The 24,162-nt window shown below is 51.9% G+C and overlaps 3 protein-coding genes across 3 annotated transcripts; 1 reads left to right on the top strand and 2 right to left on the bottom strand.

Annotated features, from left to right (window-relative positions):
- Window positions 1-1,153: 1,153 nt before the first annotated feature.
- On the bottom strand, window positions 1,154-6,563 carry SMCR8 (SMCR8-C9orf72 complex subunit). Its single transcript, XM_015817821.1, has 2 exons — window positions 4,219-6,563; window positions 1,154-3,241 (listed from the first exon to the last, which is right to left on the bottom strand). Exons 1-2 carry the CDS (start codon window positions 6,561-6,563, stop codon window positions 2,788-2,790), a joined length of 2,799 nt encoding a protein of 932 aa, XP_015673307.1. The 3' UTR covers window positions 1,154-2,787.
- A 1,245-nt stretch (window positions 6,564-7,808) lies between these two features.
- Window positions 7,809-17,682, top strand: TOP3A (DNA topoisomerase III alpha). The gene is made up of 19 exons (XM_015817848.2): window positions 7,809-7,997; window positions 8,583-8,642; window positions 8,898-8,971; window positions 9,139-9,214; window positions 9,429-9,537; window positions 9,751-9,894; window positions 10,259-10,429; window positions 10,693-10,793; window positions 10,881-10,955; window positions 11,287-11,369; window positions 12,029-12,236; window positions 12,647-12,832; window positions 13,154-13,283; window positions 13,922-14,035; window positions 14,123-14,288; window positions 14,907-15,050; window positions 15,236-15,358; window positions 16,020-16,702; window positions 17,504-17,682. The coding sequence occupies exons 1-19, from the start codon at window positions 7,809-7,811 to the stop codon at window positions 17,680-17,682; spliced, it is 3,015 nt and encodes a 1,004-aa protein (XP_015673334.2).
- Window positions 17,683-18,826: 1,144 nt separating this feature from the next.
- MIEF2 (mitochondrial elongation factor 2) lies at window positions 18,827-21,238 on the bottom strand. The gene is made up of 3 exons (XM_015817820.1): window positions 20,983-21,238; window positions 20,264-20,435; window positions 18,827-19,923 (listed from the first exon to the last, which is right to left on the bottom strand). Exons 1-3 carry the CDS (start codon window positions 21,127-21,129, stop codon window positions 18,866-18,868), a joined length of 1,377 nt encoding a protein of 458 aa, XP_015673306.1. The 5' UTR covers window positions 21,130-21,238; the 3' UTR covers window positions 18,827-18,865.
- Window positions 21,239-24,162: the final 2,924 nt, after the last annotated feature.

Here is a 24,162-nt window from a genome sequence, read left to right as displayed (position 1 = left end):
TTCTGCTTTTATAATCCGCTTTTTAGCCAGTTCTTTTCCTCCCCTTTTTAAGAAGGAAAATGCACCAGAGCTGGGAAGGAAATGGAACAAGGACAAATGTTAGTACCACCCTCTCTGGAACGGTTAATGACAGCCCAGTCTCTCTCTCTCTCTCTCTCTCTCTCTCTCTCTCTCTCTCTCTCTCTCTCTCTCTCTCTCTCTCTCTCTCTCTCACACACACACACACACACACACACACACCAGGTAACATTGCCTTCAAGCAGATGCTATCTAGACGTCTTGCCAGAAAAAAAACCCTATTGATGGAACAGGAGAAGCATCTCTTCTAGAGATGCTTTGGAGAGAAATTGGCCATTTAGGGGGAAAAATTGTTCTTCAAACTGTTTTGCATTAAGTTACAGAATTTATTGCCACAATTTATAGGGATGACAATGGCTTAAGCAGGAGTGGGCCTTCCGTTCACCACGCAGCCCTTCCAGGAAACCTTGTGGTTGGCCGTGGAGGGAAGCAGGAAGCTAAACAACGCGGGGATTTATTTCTCTCGCACACCTGATCTTGTCCCACGGATTCTACTTCCAGTTTCCAAAAAGCAGATGTGTCGTTCAAGGAAAGGGGCACTTTTAATGACAAGCTGAGCAACATATTTGACACCAACTACTTCCCACTTGCGGTTTATCTCCCCACCACCCACAGCTGCCTTCACTGTACTAGATGCACAAGCTCAAAGATACTGTCAGGACAGTTTTTACTAAGCACAATAAAATTAAGAATTTTACCATGGGGTTAGATAAGCTTTAAAAAATACAACAATATATATATATATATATTTGTATTTCAAAAAATAGTTGTGCCCAAATAAATAAATTCCTTTTTTAAATATACACTTTTTTAAAGTCATGGTCACTTGGTGTTGAATATTATTTCGTCCAGTTCTTCAGGATGTGACTTAATGGCACGAATGCGCGACGGCTGCCTGGATTTCTCTGAAGGCTCCCCGTTTTTACTGCCTCCTAAGCGCTGCCTATGCGAAAGCTCTGGGGATCAAACCAGAAAACCAAACATGCAGAGATGAGAGATGCGGCTTCGAAAGCGACAGGGTCAGCGGGGAGCGACAAAGACGGTGCAGGAATGGGCAATAAGAGGAACAATTCTCGGGTGGGGGCCTTTATTCTCCAGGGGCCCCCGGGAGGGCAGTGCTACGTCTACAAATGCTACAAGGGCAGGCCAGTCGCCAGCACCACCAGATCAACTCACGCAAGGTCTACCAGTCTGCAGGGGCGACTCCAGATTGCTCTCAAAAGGCACCATGGCCCTGGATGCGGCTTCCAAGCTGCAATCTCCCAAAACAACGTTTCTCAACGTTGGCTACTACAAGATGTGGGGAATTCTGGGAGTTGAAGTCCACCAATTTTCAAGTTGCCAAGGTTGAGAAACACTGTCCTAAAGTCAAAGATGCCCTCTGCAAACACGGGTGCCTAAAGAACCCGATAACACTTTCTAACCAACTCTTGGGGATTACAGGCGGGCAAGTTTTAGGATCCCTTAAATAGGCCCAGAAACTGAACACTCCCTTGAAAATCTGCTACCTAGTCTTGTTGAAATAAAATTCTTTGTTGCTGTGCCAGCACAGATGACATCGATGAAACTGGCAACACAACCAACCTTCCCCAAACATTTCATTGGGTGGAAGAAGAAATTGACGTGTTGGAAATCTTTTTCAAATGAGTAAGCCAAGTGCGCTCACTCCAAAAAGCTTTCTCAAGCCAGTCTTGTGCAATCCTGACATACCACAGAAGGGAAAACTGGCGTGTCTTCAGCACCAGCTGGAATATTTTCAAGGGCAAACAGCAAAGATCTCAATCTGCAATCTTGTTAGCCACCAAACTAAGGGCTGTTTGAGCAGCTTCTTTTGTTAGCCAAGATCTAAGCTGCCACCTAGAGCAAAGGAACACTTTTATCTTTGAAGGGCTTACGCTGGCCAGGTCATTAGAGCTTAAACCCAGTCAATTTGGGGGTTCAAAACGCTCAGGTGTCAGATTATGGGAAACGCAAGAGGGCTTAAAAAATTGTAGCTGACACTCTGGGCAATCTTTAGGCTCTGTCCTGCCCCAAAACCAAGCCACGTTAGATTGTTAACCACGGGCCGCCCATATTCACATCCTCAACGTTGGACCACCTCAACAGTCTTCAGAGTTGCAATGCAACTCCTCATTCAGAAGTGCAATGCAACAGTGAGTTTCCCTTTTGAATCAGAGCGCCCACCCCCAGCTGGCCACACAGATTTCGCACCCACCGGAATTCCACCCCTGAAGCCTCCTCAGCAAACCAGAAGTTTTATATCTGGCTTCCGAACACTACCCTATGCTCAAAAGAGGGAAGTAAAACCAACAAGGCCTCTTTCATTTCAAGGGTGACAGCCAATTGCTCAAATAACAATTCACATTAGTTGGGATATTATCCCACATGCAAGGAAATGCACTCGCGATAATCCCACCAATCTGCAAACGACCCAACAGGAAGAACTTGCTCACAAACACGGTCTCCCAGCTCTCCCGTGATTGCCCGCCACATTCAGGAGGTTTCCCACCGCTCTGCACAATGCCATTCTCCTGCCTTTTAAGAGCAACCTGGCAGTGGTGCCAAATGTCTGGATTCTCCCTTTACTCTCTACCGTTCTCAGGGTTCCCATGCGCTCACAGGACAGTCCTGGAACCGTGGAAGCCTGTTAACAGACACAGACGAATGTTGGATGGGGGAAGGACATTGGCAGGACAGGCTGGATGCCACCTAAATTTTGTACAAAGCGCTGGGCACGTAATCGAACCTGAGCACAGGGCTAACCCCGCGGATGGGATCCTGAATGTACTGCAATTTCAGAAGCTCAGCCAGATACTGGACCACTTTGCGGTCCTCGTTTGCCAGACCCAGCTGGACTTTCAAGAAGTTCTCCCGCCGCGCGCTCACAGAGTCCTCCGTCTCTCCCTCTCGGATGGGGAGGTGCAGGTGATGGCAGAAAGCGTAGAGGAAGGCCTTGGAGCAGAGCTGGGTGAGGAGGGTCTGGACGTGCACGTGGTAGGTGCTCCCCCGCTTGATCTGGGTGCGATGGTCGGCCAGCCGGAGGATCAGGTTCCCTCGGTACTGCGGACAGCGGAGGATCTTGTGGTCGGCGTCCAGCACACTGATGTATCGGCTGTACCGGCTGAGAGAATGCATCATGTTGGGACCACCTGGAGAGGTTGACCTGGAAAGAGGAGAAGGAACAGGTGCAAATGGGGAGGCTGGAAGGCAAAAGGGCCCTTGAAACAGAGTGGAGGAGCTATCTTAAACTCTCTGAATGTCCTTTATTAAAAAAGGATTTTATAAGCATGTTTGCTCTTCTCTAATCAACTTTCTCGGGAGATCTTAGCTAAAAAATATGATACCTTATTGCCTTTTAACAGTTAATTCCCTTGCCTATGTTTACCTGAATCCCTTCCCCATGTCCCAGCATTTGTTAGAACAGAGTAGAGGAAATGGAGATCAGATCTCCACAATTGCCTCCCTTGTTTGCGCAATAGAGGCGACACAGCTATTGGTTACATAAATAAAATGATGATGTGGCTGTTCAAATCTCAGCCTGGCCACGTCCACCAACAACTGAAACCTGAGGAAGTTACTGGTGATTTTTAGCAGAACTGCAAGTTCCTCTTTCTCCTAAGGCTGTGGTGCAAGTTTACTACTTCTCCAGACACAGGAAACCAGCAACCTTCTCTTTCCCAGTCGGCTGATCAACTGGTTGGCAGGAGACAAGAAGCTGAGTGCTGCCCGCTTCTGTCAGGCACACCTGCAAGAGTCCTTTGCTCAGATGGGCAGCTACAGAAACCAAATAAATAAACAGGTTAGCCATCTTGCTCCAGTCTAGCCTTATCACCTTTTGATCCACCTTCCTTATGACCACCAAGTGTTGGGTAAAGAACATCCCTCAAACCATATTTGAACAGGATATTTATATATAAGGAGGATAAACATGCCAATCCACACCAGCCTTCTACTCCCAAACCTCACTGCCCAGTCCAATACAAGCAGGGACCCATTTCAGACCTTGCTATTCAACACAGCAAGGTCAGAGACAGGAGGGGGGCGGGGAGGAGCAGGCAATCCTCTCCATGAGGTGATATGGTGAGGAAATGCGCCAGGACAGGACATTTGGGGAGAAGGCCCAAGTGGCCAAAATGTTACCTCTGGAGCCCCACCAGCTTCCACTTCTGAAAGTCCGTGATCTGCAAAGGCGAGGTGGCCCAGTGCTTCACGGGCTTGGCGTAAGCGCCAGAATTGGGGACAAAAATGGAGAGGGCAGTGACGAGCTTCTCTACAGTGGCCTTGTCTTCTCCCAGCACCACCAGGGTCCTCCCGCTCAGCAGAGAGTAGATAGCGGGGTGGGCGAAGGGGTACTGCCGGATGAAGCGCAAGGCGCTCTGCCCGGCCTTCTTGGACTTTTCTCCCGTGAGAGCAGCAGGGGACGGAGTTCTGTCGGAGTTGGTGGACGCTGCGCTGCTCATGAAACTCGTGGAATCCGAGCATTTATCCAGGCTCATTTTACTGGCCTCTCGGCCGTCACAAAGGAAATGAGGATCGAGTTCATAGGCAAGGAGGCCTCCCAGGACCCCATCGTGGGAGCAGTCTGTGAAGTTCACCTGAAACCCCGCGTCGCCTGGCCTGTACGGCTGTGGGGGAATGCTGACCACGCCATCCTCATTGTCGTGTTTGGGAGGCACATTGGCTTGACCCTCAAGAAAGTTTGGGCTCTCTTTGCCAATGCAGCAAGAAGCATCCCCCGGAGGAGCTTCAGGTGCAGGGCTGCCCTCCACCTCCTCTTCGGTGCTGTCCAGATTTAACTCGTGGTTGAACAGGAAGCCTTCCTCTTCTTCGCCACCATAAGGATCTTCATTAATGGCACTTGGGTAGCTCGCTTTAAAATCGTCTGGGATCAAGGCCTCCGAGGGGCAGGTGCTAAGGACTTCAATGCTATCCCCGCTTATGGTCCTGTTGCTGGCGGCTTTGTTTCTCACTCCAGGGGGGCTGGGTGGCCCTTGTAGCAAGCCAGACTGACTTTCCGAGTGCACAGAAGTTGTGGCCGATTTCTCTGTTCCCAAAACTTCAATGCTTTCGCCACTGCTGACGCTCCCTTTCAGGTCGACATCTAGAAGGTCAACACTGTCGTAAGGGACAGGGTGGGGGACCTCTGGGTCTTGGCTCTCTTCAACCTCTGGGTCCATCTTAATCAGCACAGACTCCACACTGGATTTGTAAGAGGCAAGGTCGACTAGTATCTCAGGACTTGGGCAGCTTTCCAAACAAGCAATGTTGGGACGGTCCAAGGTCTGTCCTGGACCGACTTCAAAGGGCTTTTCCTGCTGCTCCTCGTCCAGAAGAGACACGTCTTCAAAAAGGAAGCTGGCAAAGGCCTGCTGCTTTAAGAGGGCTCTGCTGATGCGGCTGATCAGGAGGTGGCAGACATCGCCCCGGAACATCTTCTCGATCCGATGCAAGCGGTCGAGGGTCTGGTTGAAGGAGTGCTCCTCGCACAGTTCCTGGAGGGTTTTCAGCTTCTTGTCGAAGCACTTGCTGGACTTGGCTGGGATGAGCTTCGGGGTGTAGGAGGAGCCTGGAGGACAGGGCGGGGGGAACGCATCATCATCATCAACGGAGAACTCCGGGTGGGCGTCCTCCCCGCTAGGCTCGCAGGGAGGCCCACTGGGCTGCTTCCGCCGGCCGGGCGGGTAGGATCGGATCTGCCGGAGCAGGTCGCGGTGCTCGATGATGGCCTTCTCCACGCTGGCCAGCTCGTTGGCCTTCTCGATGGCCCGGCTGGAGTAGCAGCCCTTGGCCAGGCTGCGCTTCTGCAGCTCGGTCTCGCGGTGCAGCACGGCCCGGGTGTAGTCCAGGTCACGCAGCTTCTTCTCCAGCTCGCGGGCGAAGGCCCTGCGGTTGCCGGCCTTGAGCGCCTCAGAGGCGCCCGAGAACTGGGCCGAGAGCTCAGGGAAGAGGCGCATGACCTTGCGCTCGTCGGCCGACACGTAGGCCAGGCAGAAGGGCCGCACGAAGCCGCGCGCCTCCAGGTCGTAGAGCGTCAGGTGGTGCACGTAGGCGAAGGCGCCCGCTTTGGAGTCGCCCAGCACCACCTGCGAGTCCCGGGCGAAGCGCAGTCGCGGGTACGGGCCTCCCGGGGCCGCCCCCGCCGCGCAGGCCTGGTAGTCCACCGACATGATGCGCAGCGCGAAGTAGTTGAGGTCGAAGCCGCCCGGCGCCTCCCCGGCCGGCACCGTCAGCAGCGGCTGCGGGCCCACCTGCTCCGAGAACTCGGCCACCAGCAGGAAGTCGCGCGGGAACGGCGGCGGAGCCCCTCCCGCGCCGCCCCCCGCGCCGCCCCGCCGGGACCACGGGTGGGCGCCGCGGCCTGGCGCGGGCAGCAGCGGCACCGAGTACTCCTCGGGCAGGCCCGGCTCGCGCGCCGCTGCCGCCGCCGCCTCCTCGGCCGCCGCCTCCTCCTTGGCGAAGGCCATCACGTCGGGCGCGCCGATCATCCTGCCCGGGAACGGGGAGCGCGGCCTGACCCGCCGCCGCCTCAGCCTCCCAGCCGCCGCCGGGCGGCCATCTTGGGGTCACATGACTGGGGACCCCGGCCCCGGAAGCAGTGGCGCCGCCCGGAGCGATTGATAGGCTGATTGGATTGACTGACATCGACGGGAAGGGTTTGTGGCGCAGTAGGGGCGGAGCTGAGGCCAGTCGGAAGCGTTGAAGCGGCCCGGCCGAAGGGCACGCTGGGTGTTGTAGTTCTGCCTCTTATATCATGATTATCACCACGAAGAAGGTTATATGAGTATCCGGCCCTTTTTAGATTTATCTCAACTGCTACCTCCGCTTCTGCCCAGAACCACAATCCTGAGAGGTGGGCTGGGCTGAGCTACAGCTACGCTTATTTACTGCCAGAGGTTGCTTCCCCATTCGCAAAGGGAGATCCCGAACTTGCGCAATCGCCGCGGGGCATGCTGGGATGCGTAGTGGTTCCGCTGCCGCCCGGCTTTCCTTTCACGGCAGGGCCGTAAAGCAAGAGAAACACCGCCTCCTTCGCCTCTCCGCCAATCCACTTTGCCGCGGGCGCTTACGACGGCGCTGGGCGCGAAATACGGCTGGGAGCTGAAGCGAGAAGGGAAAGGGGGTTCTGGGAGGGGGAGCAGATCAAAAAAGCCCCGCCCCCGTCTGGACAGCGAAGGGGCCCCGGGGGGGGGGTGAAGGGCCTGACAGGCGGGGGAGGGGCCTGCTGGAGGAGGGTCTCACAGACTTGGGGGTCAGCCCTGACTTGCAGGCTAAGGGGGCGCAGAGGAGGGGCTGGGTTAGGCTTGGGGCACCAGGGGAGGGGGAGATCCCCATGGCAGAGAGGCGGGGGGTCAGACAGGTGGGTGGCTAGAAGGGCTGAGCTCAGCCTGTCACTTGGGGGTCTGGGGAGGAGAGACGGGCGCCTGAGCCCCCAGTGCCCCCCTCCCCAATAGCCTGGGGTTGCCCTGCGGTGCTCCTAAGGGAAGGGGCACCCCTGGCTGCTGCCCTTGGATCCAGAGCTTCCGCTTCAGGGAACATTGGGGGTCTCCCCACCCACCTCTGTGACCTGGGGAAACTCGGGGGACCAGCCCCCCTAGGAGCCTTGCATCCCGAAGAAGGGATCCACTCCCTTTCGGACTGGGCCAGAGTTCTCCTCCCTTGGCGACAGACTTTCATTGCCTGGGAAAGGAGCTGCCGAGGCCCCACGATGGGCCGGCCGGCTGGGTTCTAGGATGTTCGGTCAGGCCAGAGGATTGGCTTGGGGAACCGTGAAGTTCTTCTCCTGGTCCTCCAACCTTTGGTTCAGGCCGACGGCGAAGACCATGACGCTTCGCAACCTCCAGAAGGTTCTCTGTGTGGCAGAGAAAAATGATGCAGCCCGTGGGATTGCAGACATCCTTTCGAACAGCAGGATGAGGAGGGTAGGAAAGCCAACTTTCTGACCCTGGATGTGAGATTTCCTCTGGTCAATGGGAAGGTTGACCAGCATGTTTGGAATGACTCGACTTGAATGACAGGCGCCGATTCATTTCAAGCTGAAATAAATATCCAACTTGCTCGTCTGAATCCCAATTTATAAAATGAACCGGCAGAGGCATGGGAGATTCAAACATCATTTCTACTATTGATTCTCATAGAACAGCTGTTAAAGTACAGAAAATCTGTCATGATCCCAGACATTTATTTCTGTGCATGTTGATGGACCGGAAAACTCTTAACTTTACATCTAGTCCATTGATTCCTAAGTTGGGGGAAATGACTCTCAAGGGAATAATTTGGGCCTATTGTAACTTGAGTAATGGAACGATTTATGATTGCTTGTTTATGAGCTGAAGATCCAGCTTGGGATTGAAAAACAACTGTAAAACAACAGTATGGGATTTGGGAGGGGGGAATAATGACTTTATTTGAGAGATTTCTCAGGATATTTATCTGAGTATCATATTGGTTATTTGTTTATTTAGCTAAGCTGATTTCATGTGGATTAGAATTGTTTTTCTTTCCAGAGGGAAGGAATGTCCAAGTTCAACAAGATCTATGAATTCCAGTATCACTTGTTTAACCAGGTTTGTGTCAAACAGTCATCACAATTCTGTCTGTGCCTCTTTATCACTACATGTGTAATTGTGGATATAACAGTGATGTTATCAATAACTTTTACTTTATTGATAGTTATTAATTAAAAATGTAACAATATAACCAAGTGATCTTAATAATGAATCTAAATGGATAATAAAAATAAGACTGTAGATATGAATCCACTTTTGCAAAACCACACTTAGCATGACCAAGGATAATTGGTATTTCTCTGTTTTATGCAGAATGTGACTTTGATTATGACATCTGTGTCCGGACACTTGCTGACTCAGGATTTCAAGGCACCATTTCGGAAATGGTACGTACTAACAGATCAGGAGGGATGATTAGCTTTCTGCAATTATATACTCAAATTTTGATCAAGGTAATTGTCATTATAGGCACAAATGTCTTTTAGAATCTAGATAGTATTTCTTTAAATGTTTGCTTTTTTCTCTGTGCCTTTCTTTGATGCTCTTCCAACAGGCATAGCTGTAACCCCTTGGTCCTTTTCGATGCAGAAATTGAGAAATTCTGCCCTGAAAACTACATGGACATTAAGGTTTGTGTTGCCTGCAGCCTCTTGTTTTAATAGGAGGCAAGATATCCTTCATCCTTTTCTGTGGCTGCAATCTCTGACTGACAAATGGGCCTTATGTCCAGCCATGGACATAATATAAAATACCATTGACAACTGTCGGCTTGTCTCTTATTTCAGAATTGTAGTGGCTCTTTCTCCTGTTTTCTTCACGCTGCTCTCCTCTTACCAATTCCAGCGCACTCTTGAGCGAGAGGTTCAGCCGTGCCAGGCCCTGGTGATCTGGACCGATTGTGATCGCGAAGGGGAGAACATTGGCTTTGAAATCATTCACGTGTGTAAAGCAGGTATGTGGAGAGAGGGTGAAGAAGTGCTGGGCACTCAGAATCCACAATCCTCAAGTGATTCCCCAGGACGGGAATTTTGGCCAAGCAGCCGTGGAGTTTTTATCTGTTGAGCGAGAGTAAGACGGTCCTCTGAATCGTGAGAGGTTTCGTTCTCTGCAGTGCTTTTGCTTTGCTTCCCCTGACTCAATGCGCCTTGAACCTTCCTTTGGGCAGTGAAGCCAAACCTGCAGGTGTTCCGAGCCCGCTTCTCGGAGATCACACCCCGGGCTATCCAGTCCGCTTGCGAGAACCTCACCCAGCCAGATCCGAACACCAACGATGCTGTGGAGGTGAGGCAAGAGCTGGACCTCAGAATAGGTAAGAGGGAAAGCAGAGCGGTCAGGCCATGCTGGCTGAGGAATTCTGGGAATTGAAGTCCACAAGTCTTAAAGTGCCCAAGTTTGAAGACCCCTGATGTAACCAAACATGGGTTGTTCCCAGAGTTAACTGAATAGTTTAATCTTTGTGGGTTGGCTTTCCTAAAACCAAAGACTTCCTTTTGATTTACTTTCTGCTGGTGGTTAAAGTGACTTTAATTTTCCTTCAAGCTGTAATGTCGCCAGCTTTTCAGGGGAGTTGCTATTGCTCCACTGGGCCTGTCCAGTAATTCTCCCCTCTTCCAATAGGGCTGGACCCACTGTCGTTTTCATGTTGGGCCTGGGTTTTCTGCTTCCTTGAGCAGGTGCTGCCTTTACCCGGTTCCAGACCTTGAGGCTTCAGAAGATCTTCCCGGAGGTGTTAGCAGAACAGCTCATTAGCTACGGCAGTTGTCAGTTCCCCACCCTGGGCTTTGTGGTGGAAAGATTCAAAGCTATTCAAGCCTTCGTTCAAGAAACATTCTACAAAATTAAAGGTAGGGTCCAGAACGTGAAGCCCAAGCAGGGAAACATCTGGGCTGAGAAATATATTGTAGGAATTTGCTTTTCAAATTGCATTCTTCTTCTTTGCGTTATTCCCACCGTAGCGTGGGGACCATAGTTTTGCATTTCGTCCGCCATTTCATCTGGCCCGCAACATCCTTCCCTCCCACATAGGCATCGTTCTACCAGCTGTAAGCAGAACGGTGCCATGGATTGCCTTGGTGAGACCAAGCCTTGATCTATCTTCTCCCTGCAGTGACTCACGACCACGAAGAAGGTACTGTGGACTTCAGCTGGAAGAGGCACCGTCTCTTCAACCACACGGCGTGTCTTGTCCTCTACCAGATGTGCATGGAGGTAGGTGAGCCGTCCGTCCTGTCTTCTTCCTTTTTCACTTGGCAAGGAGCCATCAAGAACCTTGTCTTCTGCACACCTTTGTCTTAGGATCCTCAGGCCACCGTTGTGGAGGTTGGAAGCAAACCCAAGAGCAAATGGAGACCTCTGCCGCTGGACACGGTGGTAGGCTGTGGAAAAGAATATTCAGTTAAAATCAGACTAAGATGAGCTCTCAGTTCAGCTTCTGATCCGAACCCCCTTGGTAGAGCCTCTTCTGGAAGCCTCAAGGCAGACATTCAGAGGAGAGGGAAGTGACTAAATCGGAGAAATGTCTTGGCCTTCTCTGGTGGGAAGTCCATCCCTAAATTAATACTTTAAGCTTGGGAATGATTACTTGCTGAGTTGGGAGAAGGGCTGCAGAGGCATGCTCGTGTTCCTGATTCCAAAACTCCTATTCATTTTACATGGGCAGAGAGGAATCAAGCACATTTTCCCTCCTCTTCTTCTGACGCAGGAACTTGAGAAATTGGCTTCCCGTAAGCTGAAAATAAATGCCAAGGAAACCATGAAGATTGCCGAGAAGCTGTATACCCAAGGGTAAAAGCAGTGGCTCTTCTGTGGGTAACCCCATGTAGGATGAAGCCTGATAGGGGCTAATAGGATAGTGCTATTTCAGTTCCACGGGGGGTTTCTTTTACCAGGAAGATTTATTTTAATATTTCTTCTTTCCCACTGTCCCCCATCTTTGGAGATGGTGCAAGCGAGAAACCCAACTAAGCAACGGGTTGTATAAAAGCAGATCTGATCAGGAGGCTTAAAATGCGTCTCCTTAGAGGAGAGGATAAGGAAGTGTCGTTGTTGCTTTGTTGTGTTGTGTTGCTTTGAGAAAGGTGATTGGGGGGGGGCACTAGGGCAATTCTTGTCAAATGCCCCGCAAGGGGTCATGGGAGGAACAGCAAGGCTTTGCAATCTCCTAGTGGGTCTCCTAGTGGGAATGGCCTGTAACTCTGAGTAAATAATTCAAGTCCCTTTCCCGTCATCCCGGAGGGTGGAACAGGCTATTAAGAACCGAAAAAGAGATTCCTTTTGAAAACAGAAAGAATAGTGTGGAAGTGACACAGGAGGCCTTTTTTTTTTTTACAGCAAATGAGCAGTGGGATTCAGCAGTCTTAATGGGTCCCCCGGGGTCTTGTGTGGGCCATTCATAAAAAGCACTTCTTAAAAAGTAACTTTTTCCCCATTTCCTTGCTTTTAAGGTACATAAGTTACCCCCGAACAGAGACCAACATTTTCCCCAAAGACCTAAACCTCTCCCAGCTGGTGCAGCTTCAGACTCAAGACCCCCACTGGGGAGCCTTTGCGCAAAGGATCCTGGACCAAGGCAGGCCAACCCCACGGCAGGGGGCAAAGTCAGATCAGGCTCACCCTCCCATTCACCCCACCAAATACGCCGGTAATTTGCAGGTGAGTCCACGCGACTGCTGGACCTCTTTGCATCAGCTGCAGCTTTGCTTTCCAAGAGAGGGCAGTTTGTTACCGAGGGGTTTGCTCAACCCGCCACTGCTGAAGGATCCGAAAAGGAAACGAAGTGGAAAGTGGCGTGTTACAAAATGCCCTTTGAGGAGAGGACAGGAATGCTTTTTCTCTTGGTTCAAAGTCTTCCCTCTCAGTATATTTGTTCCTAGAATTTCCAGAGGGTATTGCAGACAAACTCTCAGTTGGAGAGGAAAGATGCCTGGGGAGCGTATGCCGAATTCCTTGCTGCTTGTAGGGAAGAGAAGGGTTATCCTAACATCTGTACCAATCTGCTTCTCCCCCCATCTTTCTCCTCGGCTGCTCTCCTCCCCGTGACCTCGTCCTTTGTGTCCTGCAAGGGCAACGAGCAGCGCCTGTATGAATTCATCGTCCGCCACTTCCTGGCCTGCTGTTCCGAAGATGCGAAGGGGCAGGAAACCACGGTGGAGATCGATATATCCTACGAGCGCTTCGTGGCTCACGGGCTGATGATCCTGGCCAGAAATTACCTGGACGTTTACCCTTACGAAAGGTGGAGTGACAAGGTGCGAGCGCTCGACCGTGAGCAGATGAGGGCCAGCTCCTTAGGAGAGGTTGTCGTATCCTGAGAGGGGGAGAAAAGCTACTCCTCACTCGTCCTCCCCATTTGAGTTATCAATACGGGGGTGGTCTTCAACATACGGTCAGTCACTTATCGGCCATTTGAATTGACAACAGACCACCCCAAAGACCCACTTTGTGACTGTTGTGACTTCGGTCCATCACGGGCAGATTCCATTCCACTGTATACCTTTCTTATTTCTCCCCCCTCCCATGTAGCCCCATTTCCTGACTCCCTGGTCTCCTTTCTCCCCTTGACCCTGCAGGTTATCCCCCTCTACGAGAAGGGCTCCTGCTTCCAACCCACCACTGTGGAGATGGTGGAAGGGGAGACCAGCCCGCCCCAGCTGCTCACCGAAGCTGATCTCATTTCCCTGATGGAGAGACACGGCATCGGTCAGTTCTGCGCTGGCTGCGGACCAGATGTGTTCTCCCGCTCATCTCCAGAGTTTATTTTGTTTATTTTTTTATTTATGGATCAAACCTGTATGCCACTCATCCTGCCAAAAGCTTAAGGATATTCCCATAGCCAACGGTTTCTTTGCCAGAACTTTTGATTCCTTGATACGAAAACTTCTCTGGAAGGCACGCTCTGGTGGCAGAAGGGGTCCATCCAAGAGCGGTAACGGAGAAAAGGGTTAAGGATTGTAAGAATCCTGGCCACGATATTGAGGTTGGGCTAAATTGGCATCTGGGATCGAAGCCCACTGAACTTCCTTGGTTTAGGTTGTAAATTACTACCAGGTGTGCGCAAAGCTCCCCTCTACAGCTTGTAAGTGCGGACTACAGCTCCCAGCATGCAGCCGGGGATTGTGGAGAGCTGCATATCCGGAAGGCAGAGGGTCGGGCTTAGGGTCAGTGGCTGAAAAGTGCTCCCAAGCTCGCCAGCTTTGAGATGCCTGGAATTCTGGGAGTTGAAGTCCTCTCATCTTCCAAGTGGCCGAGGTTGGGAAGCACTTGAGGACTGTGAGCAGCAGAGGAACCTGGGCCCCTGGTGCCGTCCTTGAGAGCTCGTGTGAATGCTTGGCTTTCAGGAACCGACGCCACCCACGCGGAACACATCGAGACCATCAAGTCCCGCATGTACGTGGGGCTCACCCCGGACCAGCGCTTCCTTCCGGGACACCTGGGGATGGGGCTGGTGGAAGGTAAGAACCGGCCCCGTGACCTTTCGCAAGAGCCTGGCTCTCCCCTCCAGTCTTTCCTCCACCCTCTCCTCTCTCCGCTGCCCCCAGGCTACGACTCCATGGGCTACGAGATGTCCAAACCGGATCTTCGAGCCGAACTGGAAAACGACCTGAAGCTGATCTGCGAGGGGAAGAAGGACAAGTCCGTCGTGCTCCGAGAGCAGATCCAGAAATATAAGCAAGTCTTTGTGGCCGCCGTGGCCAAGGCTAAAAAGTGAGGGCTGAAAAATTCCCACCCCAATCAAGGAAAATTGTGTGTGTGGGGGGGGGGTTGTAGCCTCTGCCTGGACGGGATCTGCTTTACATCCTGTTTGACTGGCAGCGGATGGAAAAGGAGAGGAAGGGCAGCTAAAACGCTGGTAGGAGCTGCAAAGAAATCCCTTTTTAAACCTTTGATTCCTACCTATAAGGGATGCGCCTGTTCCAGAAATTGGAAAAAGTAGACAGAACTTTATGGAGTTGGTGCTGCTGGCTCAGTGTTTAGGGACGGTGTTTAGGTCCTGCCTTGATCAAGACTGACTGTGTAAGCAAAGAACTGCTAGGTAATTTATGTATTAAATTAATTTAGCAGCCTATCATCCCCAAAAAACTGCAGGGAACAAAATAAATACACAGTACAATAAAATGACAGTTTAAAACAACAGTTACAGAAAGATACAATCCAACAGCACGTGGAAAGCCACAGGCTGTTTCTCCCTGGCTTTTCTCAGACATCTCTCCTGAAATAATGCTGACGTATCATTTTCTGCACAAATGTTTAAGATCCACGAATCCTTGGTTGGGCGCAAGTGACGGAAGGAAGAAACAGGCCCACTTCCTTTGTCTTTTTCAGGTTGGATGAGGCTTTGGCTCAGTATTTTGGGGAGATGACCCAGGTGGCACAGGAGGATGACATTTACCCAGCGATGCCCGATCCGGTTAGGAAATGCCCGCAGTGCAACTCCGACATGATCCTGAAGACCAGGAAGAACGGAGGGTGCGTTGGCCTCCTACAAGGATCACAAGCTCCTGGTTTAAACAACGGATATTTTATAGCAACTTTGCCCACACAAACAAATAAAAAAGTGCTAATTGGAAAAACACTTGAGCCAACCAGACCCACGTTGGTCGTTGGTCAGCGTCTCTTCTGCTTGTTCTGATGTGTCCTCTGTGTTTCTCTAGCTTCTATCTCAGCTGCTTGGGCTACCCTGCTTGTAAATCCTCGGTCTGGTTTCCTGATTCCGTGCTGGAAGTCAGCAAGGATGATTCTGTCTGCGACGTCTGCAGGCCGCCCCCGGTGCATCGGTGAGTCTCGGCACAAGGGAGGTGTTGGGCTTGGTTTCTGCCGCCGTTTGGAATGTCCCCAGCTGCTGGGCTTTGCACTCTTTGGAAATCCAGGGCGTGTTTGCATTCCGGCTGAGCATTTGCTCTGTCCCCACCCTCCAATCCAGGAAACCTGGGGGGGGGAGATTTATCCTGCCTGAGGCGCAAGATCTTCCCTCAGCACCCCCGGTTGGAGGGAAGCCTCTTTTTCAGAGCCCTGGTGGCCCAGTGGTCAGAATGCAGTATTGCAGGCTAATTCACCACTGCCAGGAGTTCGATCCTGACCACCTCAAGGTTGACCCAGCCTTCCGTCCTTCCGAGGTCGGTAAAATGAGGACCCAGATTGTTGGGGGGCAACAGGCTGACTCTGCAAACCGCTTAGAGAGGGCTGTAAAGCACCGTGAAGTGGCGTATAAGTCCTAAGTGCTGTTGCTATTCATTGCAGCTGTTTGAGCAGACCGGATGGATACTAAAGCATCCCCTCGCTTTCCTCTCTCACATCTTAATAACCCTGGACAGATCTTGAGATCAAAGTCCGTGGCCGGGGGGGGTCATTGGGATGCAGGAGCCGAGCAGAAGCTTCCGGGCCGTTGGGCTGCAGTGCCAGAAGTCCCGGGCTAATTGCTCCCCTTCCCTCCTGCAGGCTGAAACTGAAGTTCAAGCGAGGCAGCCTCCCGGCCGTGATGCCTCTCCAGTTTGTGGGCTGCATCGGTGGCTGCGATGAAAACCTCAGGCAGATCCTAGACCTGAAGTACCTGCAAGGACCAGCCAGGGTTCCAGCCCAGCCGAGGAATCTCCCCAGCGAAGCCCCTGGCTCCCTCAGTGGCGTGATCCACGGCCGTGGCCAGCGCGTGCTTGCTCGGGCACCCCCTCCTGCCCCCGCACACAGGACTCCTCCAGCGCTCGCCAATGAGGACGAGAACAATGCCGTGGTGTGCAATTGTGGCCAGGAGGCCCTGCTTCTCACCGTCCGCAAAGAAGGGCCCAACCAAGGCAGGCAGTTTTACAAATGCAACACGGGCAGCTGCCGATTCTTCCTGTGGTCTGACCAGCAGGAGCCCAGCAACGGGACATCTGGGCTCCTGGCACCGCCCCCCAGCTCTTCCCTGCCAGGGCAGAGAACCGCAGCAGGGCCCAGGAGGGTGGGCTCCAATCCCGGAGCCAGCGCTGGCCGAGGAAGCCCTCTCTGCAGGTGTGAGCAGCCTGCGGTGTCCAGGACGGTCCAGAAAGAAGGACCCAACAAGGGGCGCCAGTTCCACACCTGCTCCAAGCCGAGGGAGCAGCAGTGCGGCTTTTTCGAGTGGGCAGATGAGAGCGTGTTGCCAGGTAAGTGAAGGGTGGGCATCTTTGGGCTGGCGGCAGGATTGGTGGGTGGGTGTGATGGAATGTGTAGCTGAAAGGGGGGCAAATGTTGGCAGTTAACACCTCGGTTTCCTGGGAAGAAGGTAGCGCATTTCAAGTCAAGAGGGGCGTCCAATCTTAGCAACTTTAAAACTTGGGGACTTTAAATCCCTGAATTCCACTGTGGGATTCTGGATTTTGAAGTCCACAAGTCTTAAAAAGTTGCCAAGCTTGGACAACCTTGTATTAGAGAGACCTAACCCTCCCTATTCTAGCTGGCTAGGTAATTCTGGGACTTGAAGTCCACAAGTCTTAAAGTTGCCAAGGTTGAAAGTTATCATTTTAATCTGGCAAGATTCTGTCTGGTAGGTGTCAGCACATAAAGATCTCCCTGTGTCTGTGGACTTGGACCCGACAGCGGGGTTTGCATGATGCTCCTTTAAATAAACTTATCTCAAGAGGTTCCCTTACAGCTTGGGACCTTCCCCAGCTCAAAAGGACAGGGATCCATTGCCAGCAAGAGCTTGAAGTAAGGGAGAGGTCAGGGGATGTAGCTGTCTGCCACGGGAAAGGTCAGCCCAGTCTCTCAAGGCCACGTCCCACCCTGGCCAGCTCTGAGTTTGAAGTCGCTTATTGGGCCCTCTCCAGCTGTGGCTTCAATTTCACCACATCCAGAGGTGTTAGGAAAACAACTTCTAAACTTCTGGCAATCAAGAGGATACCAAAATGGAGAGAATCCTCTCTCGGGTGACTTAAGTCTCCTCTTAATCTTCTCTCCTCTTGCAGCTCCCTCCACCTTCCCTTCTAGCCATTTTGGGGGCGAGTGGGCCAAACGGGGCCCTGGGGCCAAAGCGAAAAGATCAGACAGCGATTCCTCTTTGACGGCACCTCTGAAGAGACCACGGACGTGCAGCGTTTGCCACCAGCCTGGCCACACCAAGACCACGTGTCCACAAAATCACTGAAGCGGCGTGCCCCACGCCGAGCCTAGGCCGATGGGCCAGGGAGACTCGAGACGGCCCGTTTGCAAGAGAGAGCCTCGCGAAGGGGTGACGTGGACTTCTGAAAGATCAGGCTTTCCTCCACCTTAAGTTTTTAACTATAGGTGGAATTGTGGAAGACTTGAAACCAGCATTTCTCAACCTTGAAGATGGGTGGACTTCAACTCCCAGAATTCCCCAGTCCTTCTGGGAGTTGAAGTCCACCCATCTTCAAAGGGCCCAAGGTTGACAAAACACTGCTTTAGACTGTAACACTTTGTTGATGTTTGATTTTTAAAAGCCTTTCTTCTCCTTAAATGAGGAAGAGGCGTTTCTCAAAGACCTGGAACTTATTGTGGGACTGATGCTTTCTCAGAGGATGTAATTTCAAAGCCGAGCAAACATTTCCTGTATACCTGCCCTCCCTGTAAGTGGAATATTCAGCCTCAATAATTTATTCAAAAGGAAAATATATTTGCACAAAACCCTGCAGAGTTCAACTTTTAATATTTCTAACTTTCCTTCCTGTCCTGCTCAGTGCTAGGTTCTTGTGATCCAAAGGGCAGCTGCTGCCCAGCCCCCAATTGACGTGGATTTTTTTTTTTAATTAAAATATATATTTGGCTTAAGCTACCTTTGTTGGGCATTCCGGTATTCAATCCTACGTAAGCAGTATTGAAAGCATCACAAGTTTACATCAAAAGTTGGTTCCTGGGTGCCCAGAAGTGACCTGAGCCTGTTTGCTTACTTGCTTTATTTATTTGAAAAAAATCAGAAGAATCTTCCAGGGGGCTGCAGAGCAGAGACCCCCACCACAATCACTCAGAGCACTGGCGAGAGCATTCCGCTCAGAGATGCACATTCACAAGGTTTCAGAAGTAAAACAATGGGGAAATCGGAGAGGAGGGGAGGGGGATTAGCTACCCTCTCTGCCCCCCAATCCTGCCCTATGGAGAAAGCGCACACTCCCTGGAGAAGAATCTCCGCTCCGAATGGCAAAAGAATCCGGCAAGAGAGCGAGGACAAAGGGCTGACAATCAAGGGCCATTTTACTTCAAGAGTTAATACTTTCATTTCATTCGGTGCAAAAGAATTGCAATTTGGGGGGGGGGGGAGTGAACAGGTCCCTTCCAAGTCTTCTCCGTCCGAAAGGGAGCCAGGATTCTCTTTATAAACCCAGCCCGTCTGCAAGGTTGGGCGCGGCCAACGCCTCGTACAGCGTGCAGCCGATCTCGTCAATCTCCTCCGGGAGCAGATGGCTCAAGAGGTCCACCCTGTCGTCGAAAAAGCAAGGGAGAGAGCCTTTGGCCAGGCACTGGACCAGCTCCTCCAAGACCTGCTGGAGCCTCTCGGCCAGCATCGCCTCCGGCCAGTCCGGCTCCATTTGGCTCAGGTGGAGGATGACGTGAGTCAACTGACTGCCAGTCAATTTGCTCCAGAAAGGGTGTTTTTCAAAGGTGGCCTTCAAGATGAGGAGACAACATTGCCGGATGCCGCCATCTCCAGCATCCAGCTCTTTCAGCTTGGAAACCTCTGCGGCGTAAAAACTCTGCTGCCAGAGGTTGTCCACGGGTTCTCCAGAGAACGTGGCCAGAAAAATCTTGCCTTCTGTTTCCACCATCGGGCAGAGGGTGATGTCCAAGAGGACCTGTTCGTGTTGGACTTCCAGCTTCAGCTCCCTGGGAGCCATCGAAGGCCGTATGAGGCATTCCAGCAGGCTGCCTATGACCGGCCAGTTGACGGAGGCCACCAAGGTCTTCAGGAGGGCATCGTTGATAGCATTGGACGATAAGTACCCACCTACAATGAACTTGTCCCAAGGGCTGCTTCCCCTTGTAAAATACTCCAGACCACTCCGTTTGATCATCCCATACCACGAGTTATCCACGAGTGTCTCTTCACCACGGATCAAGTGCCAAAGGTGGTCTTCTAGGACTAAGGGAAGGTTGAAGACCACCTCCAGTTGGTGTTGGCCAACAAGGTCGTCACAAAGGTAGCCGCTCAGGGAAATATTCCCAAAGGGCAGATCCAAAGATTTGTTTTTCAGGAAGGTCTGCAGCTCCACCCGGATGTCTTCTGCGAGCTGCTTCCCAACAGCCTTTTCCGTCTCGGAGACGTAGATGTGATCCCTGTAGAACGAGAGAAGCTTCTCCTGAAGGGTGAGGCAGAGCAGGGACTTGGACTGCCCCAAAGAGACCCCCGGGGACAGGATGAGATCTTTAGAGTCTGCAAGGAAGACAAAGAAAAACGTGTTAAGCTGCAGGAAGCCAACGTCCGGTTCATTGATCAAGAGCAGTTCGAGAATGGAACCAAGGGCCTGAAGAGCTGCTGGGTTCTTCTCCAGTGGTGTTCAAACAAAAGCTGAAAAATCATTAACCAGGGATGCTTTAACTTGAATTCTGACACCGCTTAGAGTCTTGGGATCTCTTGGGGTCCCATCCAACTCTGGAGATCAGCCACCTGGGGTTCCAATGTACAAGGCCACCCTGGGAAAAATAATCTCCCCCACCCACCCCCTCCACAGGAGGACTGGAGCAGGTATCCTCTGGAAGTGCCCCAACCTGACCTTGCGCAGGTGCAGCTGTGACCGGGGACAGCAGGGGCTCCTCCAGATCTTGCCGGCGCACTTTGGACACCCCCTTGATCAGGCTTAGCTCTTGCCAGCTCTCCTCCAGGGACTTCTGCTTGGCTTTTATGTCGTCCTCATCATCCGGTGGGCTGGTGGCTCGGTCAATGAACTGTAGAAGAAGAGACCCTTCCCCAATTAGCGGGAGCCGCTCTTCTGAGCCAATCCACCTGTGCTCTGTTCTGCCCCCCCCCCCCTTTGGCTTGTTCTACTGGCAGCTGAATGAAGGATTTATTTATTCTCTACCTTCAACAAAATAAACACTCGGCTGGCGCATGCGTCCACACCCTCCCACATACACATTTAATGCTCCACTGAGCCACGACAGAAGGAGCAGCATTAAAAGAAAGACTGCATTTCTGGGTCTTTACAAATTACAAATCTGCACGTAATCCACTGTGAGTTTCAGCCATAAAGAGGCCAGCGGAAATATTTAGGACAGAAATAGCATTTCCCCAACCTGTCCAGAGCAAAGCTGCACGGCCTGCGCTTCTGCGGGCCTGGCTGCCTGGGCAAAGACAAGCAGCTCCCGCTACACATTCACAATTCACAACGATCACTAAACAAAAGGCAGCTACCAACGAGCAGAAACCTAACAGCACGTTCATCCTCACGCAAATAAGCCGGCTGCAAGCTTATCAAGGGCCGCTTGGTCTCACCCTCTTGACTGCAAGCGTCGCCAGGGCCAACACAGCCGCACCGCTGACCCCCAGCACCACCCGGGCGTTGGCCAGCACCAGGTCCACCAGGCTGCCCAGGCTGCTCTCGTCCTGCCTCTTGCCCTGCTTGCCAGCATAGGTCGCCATCGCCCGTCTTCGGAAGTCCGTGCCAGTTGGCTAGTGCCAGGGAAGAATCTTTATGGGTGCAACCAAGAGAAGGAAGCCAGGTTCAGCGAGGACCAGGGCATTCTCAGAAGTGTTCAGATCTGGAAGAGGCAGAGAAGATAATTAGCTACGTAGTCATCTCTCTGGCTATCTCAGTGCTGCTCAATCTTGACAACTTTAAGCTGGGTGGACTTCAACTCCCAGAAATCCCCAGCCAGCACGGTGGGAGTTGAAGCTACTGAGATGTGTGTGTGTATAATCTCTATCTCTGTCTATCATCTGTCTCTATCTACAGTATATTTGTCTGTCTGTCTAATTATCAATCAATCAATCAATCATGTTTCTCAACCTCAGGACCTTTAAGATGGGTGGACTTCAATTCCCAGAATTCCCCAGCCATCTTAGTTGTTTTGTTTTTTTGTTTTAATCCTGGCCAAGATTAGTTACATGCTGAAGAATTCCTGGATACTGCCCCAAGGTCACTGGGGATCAAAATGTAATAAATATCAACCCGTGATGATTTCAAAGTGAACCAAAAATATCCGTATTTTGGCAGGGGGTCCCCTCCTGGGGGTTTCCACGGCTCAGAGCTGGCTTGTACAGCAACGTCTTGCAACCTTTAACGTGAATTAAAGGTTGCAAGACATTCTCCATCTCCCAGAATTCCCAGAATTCCCCAGCCAGCCTGCTGTCAAGTACCCACAGAGGGAAGAGTCAGCCGAGAGTCCGTCGCCAGCTGCCAACCTCGGTGGGGCCAGAGCGGTGCCTTCCTCCTCCGCTACAATCCAACTGGCATTTATGAGTCAGAACACTCCGTGAGAGTCGCCATGGGGACCCAGAACCATGCAAAAACTAGCCAAGATCCTGCCAGCCGCAGAAAGCCGCCATGCTCTCAGTCCTGGTGGCTTCCCTCATCCGGATCCTGAAAAAAAGCCCTTTGCTACAGACCCCACTGAAGCCAGCAGGGGTTGCCAGCCAGATGCCCCCAGAAACATTCTCCACTGGAGCTAAGTGGATCCTCCCCCCCACATCCCTAGGACCTCCAAGGGCAGACGACCACAACGGCAACCCCCCGCCCCCCAAGAGAAGACGGCTCAGGTTTCCGGATGCTATTTTTGAAGCAGGGTAACAATATCCAAGTGCTGCCATTCCCAGCCAGTTCCAAAGGCTGAAATCAAGGCAGGGATGGGCCAGACCCCATGGGCCCTCAAGCAGAGGGCTCCTAAGCATGTGCAGAATGCACCGCCCAGGAACTCTGATGCCCTCATCAAGCTGAATGCAGCCAAGAAACTCTGCCTTCAGCGGTCAGTTTCTTACAGGGGAACCTCATCTGGCCCCCCGACCCATTCCTCCCGGGATCAAAGGAATCCTTATTTTAGGATGGCCACTATCCCAGGTTCCACAGCCCTGCTCTTCTTTTTTTATTATTGTTTTAATTCTGTTTATGCCCTGGCTTGGATAACCTTGAAAAGGGTATTTTTTTGGGAAGGGGGCAGCTGGAAAAATGACCTTTTCTAGGCTAAACCCTAGAAGCTGCCACCTCTTGGGTGAGGCCAGTGGCTCAAGGATGGGTCTGGTCCCGGAGTGGGATAACTTGCCATGGCTAACAGGCTGCAGGACAATTTAACAATTCAATTATTTAAAATAAATAAAAAAATGTTTTGATTTTTGTCATTCGCACTTCATTCTGTCCCTCCTTTTGCATTCTTTCTTTGATGATTCTGTTCCACCATTTCTTTGATATTCGTGTAGCTTTTCTCCCTCTGCAGTGATCTCAATAGGCGCCATCAAATAAGGCACCAGCTAGCAAAGCAACAGAGTCTCTCTAGGGTCTGCCTCTCTCAAGGGTTACCGCCCCCCAGCCCACCCTTTCCATCATACCCAACTGATTCCCCACCTCTCTGACAGTCTGAGAGTTTTGTGCCGACAGGACTGTCGCAAAATCACGTCTTTGTCAGGGAGACAGAAAGCCCACCCTCGGATTTTGCAGGATCGCCCAGGAAATTAGATTCATGAAACAGAATGGGTGGGTGGGTGGGGTGGTACCAGGGATCCTAAAACGGAATCCAAAATAAATGGGGGTGGTCCAGCACACAATATTGCTTATTAGCAAGCCAGGAGGCAGACTCCCTCCCTCCCCTCTTTCTGTAAAAAGCCAGAATAGACCAGAGGAGAGGCTGCGAGGCTGCAAATCCCAGTCCGCTCAGGCCTTTGTGGCTGCTAGAAAAATGTATTTATTTAGAAAATGCTTAATGGCTGCCAGTGCAGAATAATTCTGGGCGGTAAACAACCAACACACAAGGAAAGCAACACATTTAGACCCTCATAAACGGAACAAAAGGTGAAAAATAATCATAATACTATAAACAAGATGTTGCATGATTAACCCGCAACAGAAAAGCACCTCAATTGGGCTCCACTAAACATCCTGGCCCTGATACCAGGGGGAAGAGCCAGATCTTGGGACCTATAGTTTGGGGGGGGGAGGGAGGAAGGCCATTCCATAGGGCAGGTGCCAAGAAGAGAGAAGGAGTGTTTGTAGAGCAAACAACGCCAACCCTGCAGAGGGGGCCAGTCTTCATTAAGAAGAGAAACAACGCGAGGGCTTGGAAACCAACCCTCTGCTGGTCGCCTTCAAAAGACCCTGCCCCTGAACCCCCTTCTCTCCAGGAAAGGGCCTTTCCCCACGTTACAAAGCTGCCCCGACGCTTCCTTCCGCGTCACCAGCGCTCCCCTCGCGGGCCGGGCCCTCCTTTAGCGCGAAGGAGGAGGACTCTGACCCGGGGCTACGGGGACAGAACTGCGCGGACTTATCGGCCGCCGTGCAGACGTGCGCAGCCTCCCAGCCCGGGCCTTAAACAAACAGAGGAATATTCAGAGGGGAAAACCCAGGCGGCCTTTCAGCCCCTTCCTCATTCCTACAAAAGGAGTGGGGGTCCGGCTGCGTTTTCCACCCGGCCTTTCCAAGGCCCCCTCCCCTTGCAAGACCCCCTCCCCAGGCCCCTGCCCTTGCAA

Source organism: Protobothrops mucrosquamatus, unplaced genomic scaffold, assembly GCF_001527695.2.
Source record: "Protobothrops mucrosquamatus isolate PMUCROS unplaced genomic scaffold, P.Mucros_1.0 scaffold640, whole genome shotgun sequence".
NCBI classification, from domain to species: Eukaryota; Metazoa; Chordata; class Lepidosauria; order Squamata; family Viperidae; genus Protobothrops; species Protobothrops mucrosquamatus.
The sequence above is the reverse complement of the archived record's forward strand: the minus strand, read 5'-3'. Positions and strand labels throughout refer to the sequence as shown.